The 9,165-nt window shown below is 39.5% G+C and overlaps 2 protein-coding genes across 2 annotated transcripts in view; one reads left to right on the forward strand and one right to left on the reverse strand.

Moving 5' to 3' along the window:
* The window catches only part of LOC143878757 (uncharacterized), a 43,683-nt gene extending 37,544 nt beyond the window's left edge, over positions 1–6,139 (forward strand). Inside the window, exon 3 of the mRNA XM_077381018.1 lies at positions 3,913–6,139. Within this exon, the coding sequence (XP_077237133.1) occupies positions 3,913–5,605 (1,693 nt within the window). The 3' untranslated portion in view covers positions 5,606–6,139. The remainder of the gene's footprint in view (positions 1–3,912) is intronic.
* A 179-nt stretch (positions 6,140–6,318) lies between these two features.
* On the reverse strand, positions 6,319–8,258 carry LOC143882502 (uncharacterized). Its single transcript, XM_077385988.1, has 2 exons — positions 8,131–8,258; positions 6,319–8,051 (listed from the first exon to the last, which is right to left on the reverse strand). The coding sequence occupies exons 1-2, from the start codon at positions 8,156–8,158 to the stop codon at positions 6,382–6,384; spliced, it is 1,698 nt and encodes a 565-aa protein (XP_077242103.1). The 5' UTR covers positions 8,159–8,258; the 3' UTR covers positions 6,319–6,381.
* Between the last annotated feature and the right edge of the window lie 907 nt (positions 8,259–9,165).

Here is a 9,165-nt window from a genome sequence, read left to right on the forward strand (position 1 = left end):
TGTGCACGTAAATGAAGATGGTTAGAAATTACTGTTTTTTTATTTACTTAAATTTTGAAAGATACATATGAAAATGGTTAGAAACTATTATTTTTTAATATACTTGAATTTTGAAAGATATATAAAGAAAATATTACATACACGGTCCCATGGCGATCCCAAACTTACTCTTCTAGACCCCACGCTTCCCCGCGCTCGCTCCCGCCTCCGCCCCCGCTCCCGCACCCGCTTCGTGCTTCTAAGGTCTTGATGATGAGTTGGCCCCTTTGGCGGCGGTCTTGGAGATTTGGGATCGATCCAATGGAACCTCATTCCATTCGTGGTTATGTGGGAGATTTGGATGGAAAGGAAATGCATGGATCTTCGAGGAACTTTGTTCTTCCCCTCAGTGGATGGTGTCGATAATCAGGTTCATGATGTCATGTTGGGAAATGCAATACAGTTTTTTGGGGTTTTATGTGTATCATTCTTAGAATTTGAAGATGATCATGAAGGGAAGAATTCCTAGATGGACACCTCCAACTTCCATTGCCTTGAATCTCATTGTAGACAGTTGCTCTATTGAAAATACCGACAAAGTTGGCATCGGATGAGTTTTAAGGAGTGGGGATAGTGGTGTTTTTTTTTTTTTTTTTTGGAGGAAGATGGGGATGGTGTTTATTATTATTATTATTATTGATTTGCTATGGACCATCGCAAAAGGCTTTTCATGCTTTGGCTGTTGCATGTGAAAGCAGCCACCTCTGATGAGTTAAATGAATAAGACAAAATCTGAGCGTGTGTTGCTGCTCTCACATACAACAGCCCAAGCGCGAAATGCCTTCTGCGATGGTCCCTAGCAAATCCCTTATTATTATTATTATTATTATTATTATTATGGGCGTGGGTGTTTATAATTAATTCCTCCTTTGGGTCTATTGGTTTGATGGATTCGACTCAGTCTGAGGTCTGTGCTCTTCATTTTGGTATATCAGCATTTTCTCAGCCAGGTGGAAGGTCATCTCGAAGTGGAAGGTGACTCATGGAAATGGCATTAGAGATATGAACAATAGGAACTTATCTTTTGCTGATGTTCCTAGTAGTGACAATGATTTGGCCAATCGTCTGGCCAAATCAGGCACTTCAAGTTGATTTTATGTTTTAAGTGCATCTTCTGCACCCTGTTGTGCGTTTGTAATCTTTTGTTCTTTCAAAAATATCCGTGATCTTCCTAAAAATAATAACAGTAGTCATGTAGTATTGTCCCACTGCCGTGTGGCTGAATACTTAAGTTTGAAGACAATAGGTATAGTTTCCAAAGATGGCCATTCTCGATTCAGTCGGAACAGCTTTCATGATATCTCATGCATAATGCAACTTGTGATGGGTCCCATTGGTTCCCTATTGATGTATAAGTGAACCATTCAAACAAAAAAGGAAGATATGTAAAGTCGAATCCTGTGATGGTCGAAATCAGTAGCTGAGGGTTGTATGTTCCGAGGACCTATGTCACAGATATCTCCGATATTTTCAAAATATTGTGTTTTTATCGCAATATTTTGATAAAACGACAAAATCCCGAAATAATCCCGAGATTTTAAAATATTGCGATATTTTCATTCTTATCATAAAATATCACAATAATATCACGATATTATCCCGATATTTTTAATATATTTTAAATAATACATATATTCGTAAACAGATGGGGGTGGCACCAATTGAGGAGAAGATGAGAGAGCACCGCTTAAGATGGTTTGGACATATCCAACGTAGGCCTTTGGATGGTCCAGTGAGAAGAGGCGATTCGTGCCAAGTTGATGGAGTAAAAAGAGGTAGGGGCAAACTGAAAACAACTTGGGCAGAAAATGTATAGGGCTATACAGACTCGAACCGTAGACTTTCTCTGTAAAACAGATCAAACTGATTATTATCGAAATGTTTCGAACTTCGAATTAATCAAACAAAATGAAATAAACAAAAAGGGGGGGGGGGGTGCCCAGTATCTTATCGAGCTTTGTTTAATTCTTTCTCCACCAGTCTAATTTTTCTTACTCTATTCATACCTATTCACTATTGCTCCTCTATAATCCCATATCAGATAACGATAATGAAAAAAAATCTTTTCTTATTGATATGAGATAGATAGAAAAAAAAATCTCGAGTGAATAGATGAAATATAGAGGAAATACTTCCAATATATTGCTGAAATACACTACCGATTACTGTTGTAATACAGATCTACTCACAGTGAGGAAAGACTTGATAGCTAGGAACATAACAGAGAACATGACCGTGGATAGGATAGAATGGAAGAAAATGATCCACGTAGACGAAGCCAACTAGAGCTAGGATTAGAGCCGAGTAGATTCCTTTCACCTTCATGAAATTTTCCTGAGGCTCTGTTTGGTTGCTGGAATTTTAGTGGAAGAAGTAGTCAAAAGGGGAGGTGACAAAGCATGGAAGTTGTTTAGGCTTGTCTAGGGGAGAAGAGTGGTAGTCAAAAGGAAAAAAAGCGGTAAGGCGTTTGGTTGCTAGAAGAGGTGTGGAAATATTTGAGTGTCATTATCAAAATGGGTGGTTGAAGAGAGAGAAAGAGAAGAGTGAAAGAAAGGAAAAAGAAGAGGTGTGGAAATATTTGAGTGTCATTATCAAAATGGGTGGTTGAAGAGAGAGAAAGAGAAGAGAGAAAGAAAGGAAAAAAGGCAATGATTTTATGAGAAACAAATTCCACTCTTCTACCAAAAAAACTCCAAAAAGGAGGCTTTGCATTTGAATTTTAGTAGAGGGGACAACTCCGCCACATTAGCGCCACCAAGGAAAAAAGCTAATGATGATGTGTCCTCAATGTCTTGAAGTCAGATGGAATTTGAGCTCAAATTTTGCAACCAAACAACATTTGGCATTCCATATCCCCTAAAATGGCCACCCTTCTTCCACCTTTTTTGCAACCAAACAGGGCCTAAAGGATTCATTTAGCCGACCCCAACTAGTTTGGGACAAAGGCTTTGTTGAGTTGAGTTGGGTTTCTCCTAAATTTTATATTATACACATATATATATATTAAATAATTTTAATTTTATTCTTTTTTCCTGATATAACCGGAAAAAAATATAAAAAAAATAATATTCCCAAGATTTTCCATTGCCAAGAAATCCCCGAGAACGATATTTGTGACATAGCCGAGGACTATGGCATCATGTCTTAAGAAAACATGATTGGCGTATTAGATAGTAAACATTCACCATTGCACCCACCCTTCTTTTAAATATTTCAGCATGCCTTATCCCTTGTCTCTATTCTTTCTCTTTGCTTCCTAATTACCGACGAGCTTCATATGCAATGCCGGTTATGGTAATTATGCGTTCAGGAAGAATTTTTAATGAAAGATCAATCACGTAGAAGTTTCTTATGTACAGTCTGTGTTCTGTTGTTTACATTCTGTATTTTTTTATTTTTTAATGACACATTCTGTATTTTTCTATTGTAGGCCGACTACTATGAAATAATACTGAATCTAAGAAAGAAATTTGTTCAATAGATTGTCATCTAATCATGCAAAAGTACTGTTTGCCATTGCTCTGTGTTTCTAGTTCTTTCTGATTGGTAATTTAGTTTTCTCATGTTTGCGCAATCTGAAACATAGGGAGATGCATTATATTCTTGATGTTGTGCATAACTTGGATTATTTTGGCTCTTGGAACTGTCTTTTAACTGGATTATTCTGTATATCGTTAAAAAAATAAAGGATTACCCTGTTTGTAAATTTTAGCCATAATCACGTTGGCTTCTGTAGTTCTGACTGCAGAATTCTTTTCAAGATCATGTCAACTTGTTTCTGTTCTATCTGTCATACACGTCAAAGTTTTGATTATCACATTTGGGTTTGATGATCTTTATAATGCTTGCTTTATTTCATTGTTTTTTAATCAGGGAACAGTTGGTACAAGAGCTACAAAAGGAAGGTCCTTTGATTCTTAATTCTCTTCCAGCAATCCATTTTCCTCGGTTGACAGATATGTTAATTTCCGAGAGGAAATGGGTGGAGGAATGTTCCTCACAGACATTTCCTTTTAAAGTCACACTTCCTGCTAAAAGGTGTTTCTCTCCATCCAATGTTCGCGGTTCAAATGGATTAAGTTCTATTTTTTTGGGGACAAGTTCTCAACCCCACTTATGGAGGCGGCCGGAGAACGGGTTGGAGAAAAGAGATCATAACCTTGGCCCACTTGGTAACGTAAATGTCAATACAAAGCGGCCGGAGAATGGGTTGGAGAAAAGAGATCATAACCTTGGCCCAGTTGGTAACGGAAATTTCAATACAAAGCAACCGGAGAATGGGTTGGAGAAAAGAGATCACAACCTTGGGCCAGTTGGTAATGGAAATGTCCATACAAAGCAACCGGAGAATGGGTTGGAGAAAAGAGATCATAACCTTAGGTCAGTTGGTAATGGAAATGTCAATACAAAGCAACCTCAAAGTCTTGCTGACTTGAAAGTATGGCTCCGAAAATTCCGTAATGGCACTGGAAAAATTGAAGTTGAAGATTTTAGGAGGCATTTTGAGAGGGAATTCAATACAAATATTGATTGTGGTTTTTATGGTTCTTCTTCCATGGAAAATCTACTTGCATTATGTTTATCTAATGATGATAATTCAGGCAAACGCAGAAAAAAATCTTCTAACATGTCCAGAGTTGAGATAATAGCTGATTGCCAGAAGCTTCTGTCAGAGATGTTAGAGAAAAACCCTGAGGGATTTAATATGGGCCCTTTCAAACCAATGTTCCTCCAGAGGTATGGGTATAGTCTGGATCATGAAATGCTCGGTTACCCAAAGTTGGCATCTCTGTTACAGACAATGCCAGGGGTGAAATTAGAGTCTTCATTTATTCTGCCTGCAGAAAAAGTCCCCATAGAGGACGGCCCGGAAAAATCAGTGATGAGAGAAATGCTTGCTTTTGTCACTGAAAATCGAATGGGAAAGGTTAGTAACTCGGATTTAGCTGAGTCAGCCAAGAGGAACATTGGGTCTGACCCGCCTGCTGACCAGGACTCTGTATGGGAGGAACTTGGGCCTGTTTCAAAGGGAGTTGTCCCGAGGAATTCTACGGAATTAGGGCTCGACGGAACTGGGTTGGTTTCAGAGATGGGTATTCCCGGAGATGGAATAGAGTCTGAGATTCTTGGAAAAAGCAATGGAGAATTGGACGAGCAAATTGACTTCAACGAGTTGCCTCTTTCAGATGAAGAATTTTCAGATTCAGAGGGTGAAAATCGAGATGTGGATGGATCAAAAGGACAAGAGAAGCAAAAGAAGAGCAATGAAGACAGTACATTGCTACAGATTTTGGACTCGTGGTATGATAGTAAGGACAAGAGTAAGGATCAGTTCGAGATCGTTGATGGGCTTGTTGATTGTTCTAGAAGCATTGGTTCAAAACTTTCAGGCTCCTCCGGTATCAGTGGTGAGAATTCCCTTGGCACGGAAAATCATGGGCTGAAGTTGAAGCCTCGTAAGATTCATTCTTTCGTTTTGGATCCAGTAAATGATGATAAGAATAAGCTTATCGATAGCATGCTTGTTAGTCTGAAAAAGTCGTCTGATTCACGGATGCAAAGTTGAAGGGCTCAGAGATACTGAACTTTTGACTTGGGGATTGGGTTATAAAATGGTCAGAGGAAGCCGTGAACTGATCCTGTGTTGTTGATGCAATTTGCCATTCTTTTGTTCTTCAGCTCTAATTCTCATCAGAGGCAGATGAAAGGAAGAAACAAATGGGAACAGAGATTTTTTTTTCCATGTTAGGACACTGTTTTAAAACTCCTTGATTCAATTGGTGATTTGCTCCAGTTGACTCCCTTTGGCCGATTTCTAGTCTGAGTCTGAGTTTTGACTCACTTTTAGCCTGCCTGAGTTCTTGTCTTGTCCTAGATTATGCTATTTAAACATTGCTATAGAGCCATTATTGTAACAGGAATGAAATGTTCTTGTAGTAACAGTAGGGATCTTAAACAGATGGGAGGATTGAAAAATGTGGAGATAAAGTACAAGGTTTGTAATGGAATTTAGATCTTTTTGAGGATAAATGGAGAAAAAAACTCCCATCAGGCATTGCAAATGACTGGATGCTTTAAAAAGTTTATTCTTTCTCTTCAATTGAGGTGTCTGTTGTTCTGTCTTTTAACAAAATTGAATGTTCCGTCTATTGTTTTTCTACTTAAACTGGGTGTAAAACAAAATTTACGCCCTTATTGTTTTAAAAAATTGGATTTACGCCCATTTTACGTCGAAAGAAATTAGACCCTAATAGAAATACTCTGTTTGCAAAGCACGCTGCTAAAAAAATTGAACAGAAAAAGAAAAGGAAGGAAATAAATACAAATATTTTTATAGCATTATTATTGCTTTTTTTTCCTGAGGAGGTGAATGACTAGAACTATAAGAGAGATGATGAAGGCCGATCCGGTGAATAAACAAGGGGGACACAATGGAAGCCCACGCCTTCTCTTTCCCTCTTTCTTCTTTTCTTCATCCATTGCTGTTTCTCGAGCCCGTAGATCTGCTTCCTCTGGTAATTCTCTTTGATCACTCTCTTTTTCGCCTTGAATTTCTGCTTCTACTTCTGGAATTTCTTGTTCTTGATCACGATTTTGTTCGGATGATTGCAGATTCATTGCTTCTGATTGGTGGAGTTGCTGATCCGGTTCGAGTTCCATCGGTTCTTCTACTATTTCTCCAGCAGGTTCTTGTATCTTTGTAGCAGGTTCCTCTTCATCTTCTTGTGGATCTTGTATTGGTGTTTTGGTTTCTACTTTGGGAGCTTCATGTATTTCTGTTGTAAGAGGTTTCTCATCTGGCACCGATGGTTCTTGAAGATCCTCTGCGATTCTCATATCAGGAAGCATTTGATCTGGTGTTTTTTCTGCTCCATGGATTTCTCGATCTCGTTCAAGTTGTACAGGTTCGACTTCCATTGGATCTACGATTTCAGGATTTCCAGGAGATTCTACGGCCTCAAGAGGGGGAATTTCTGAATCTGGCATCCGATCTGTTGGAGTAATTTCTTCGGGCGTCATTTCACTGATTATCGTTTCAGGAAGAGTTTGATCCGGTGTTTCCGATCCATGGATTTCTCTATCTGGTTTGAGTTGTATTGGATTTAATATTTCAGGTTTTCCAGGGGATTCTACGGCCTCAAGAGGAGGACTTTCTGAAGCTGGCGTCCGATCTGTTGGAGTAATTTCTTCCAGAATTATATTATTGATTCTTGTTTCGGGAAGGTTTTGATCCGGTGTTTCCGATCCACGGATTTCTCGATCTGGTTCATGTTCCATCGGATCTACAATTTCAGGATTTCCAGGTGATTCTACGGCCTCAATAGGTGGAATTTCTGAATCTGGCATCCAATCTGTTGTAATTTCTTCCGGTATTATTTCATTGATTCTTATTCCAGGAAGCTTTGGCTCTGGTGTTTCCAATCCATGGATTTCTCGATCCGGTTCGAGGATTTTAGGATTTCCTGGATTTTCTACGGGCTCAAGAGGAGGAATTTCTGAATCTGGCATCTGATACGTTGGAGTAATTTCTTCCGGCATTATTTCATTTTCAGTTTCAATTGTCTCTAATGTTACTCCTACTTGATCATCTTCGCCTTTCTCGTTTATCCTTTTCTGTTCTGATATTGGCGGAAGCTCCGCACCAGCTGGAATTTCGTGTATTTCTCTCTCATAGGTCGTTATTGGCATAGTTTCAGGGCTCTCATAATCAATCTCTTCGTCTTCTTCTTCTTCTTCTACTACTTCCTCTATGTTGATCCTGAGAAATCCTTTCATTAATTTTGGCATGAAAATGGTTAAAACTGAGTTTTCTTCATCGAACTTAGCGTCAATTCGGTCCAAAACCACGCCATCGGGGATTCGGAAAACCTTTTTGAAACGCCTAATCTCTGTCTCTTTCGTGCACATACGCCATCTCACCATCACCATCTCCTGAATGTACTTCTCGCCACTTATCGCAATTTCAGTTCCTTCTTGGTTGATCTCGATCTTGATATTATCTTTCTTGAAACCTGCATTTGATTCCATATTAAGAGTAACTACAGAATAGAACAAGATGACAGAGAGATGGGTTAGGTTTTTGACATATACCTGAGAGATTAGCAATTAGGAGGAACATGGTTTCTGTTTCTGTGGATGTGAAGATAATTTTGCTGCTGTCTTTGCTTATTTGGAGATGAGAGGTGATATTTTCTCTTGTTTTGGTGATTTTCAGTCCCAATTCTAACTCCATTTCCTCTCCTTTTTTTTTTATCTTATTGAAATTGGGCAGAATCCACGGCTTTAGAAAAGGAGGGACTTGGAACAAATGAATGACGCACGTAAATATTTGTTCTTCCTTTTTTTTCTTTGGAGGAGGGAGATGGGTTTAAAAAAAGTCGGTGCTTTTGGATTTGTGTGGGCGGTAAGATAGTTTAAAAGGCCCTCAGGTGCGGGTAGGGAATACCATTTTGGGCATGTTGAAGGTAAGCAATTCAAGCAACATAAGCATGGTAGAAAGGTAACGTTACAATGCAAGGAATCGAATCAATTATCAATCAATCTATACTCCATCGAGAACGACCAGGTAGATAGTAGTACCATGGGATTTGATAGGCAATTTCTAGGAAAGCCCCTTTCACGGCTCACCTTTGTAGGAGAGATTTTGTCTTATTTATTTAATGCATCTGAGGTGGCTGTTCTCCCTTGCAAAAGTGAGTTGCTAAATGGCTTTCCACAAAATTGCCTAGCAAATCCCTAGTACCATTGGGACGTTTCAATACTAGGGTTACGTAAGCTTATATGTGATGACGTCGGAATCCGGGTCTGCGATCGCGCGGTAGGTAGAGAGCTTCCGCGGGGTCTGCAATCACAAACAAAGGGGTCAGTTGGGTCTGGGGTGGGTCCCGGACGACCACTTCGACACCCAAGTCAGATTCTTGACCAATCAATATAAAGAACAGCGAGAAGAGGCGAGGGTTTGGTCAGGTTTACCAAGGCCGAGGCTCGGGTTCTTTTCTTAGGGGTATGGGTGGATGGGTCGGAGGGGACTAACAGGGAGAGTGGGATTAAGCTCCCAACCTCCTCTGTTGTTGCCTTGCCTCTTTCTTTCTTTTCCCGTTCTCTTGTGGGAGATGCTAAAATCTG

This window comes from Tasmannia lanceolata, unplaced genomic scaffold, assembly GCF_043159265.1.
Source record: "Tasmannia lanceolata isolate RefF3 unplaced genomic scaffold, GAP_Taslan_0.1 ptg000002l, whole genome shotgun sequence".
Taxonomy (NCBI): domain Eukaryota; kingdom Viridiplantae; phylum Streptophyta; class Magnoliopsida; order Canellales; family Winteraceae; genus Tasmannia; species Tasmannia lanceolata.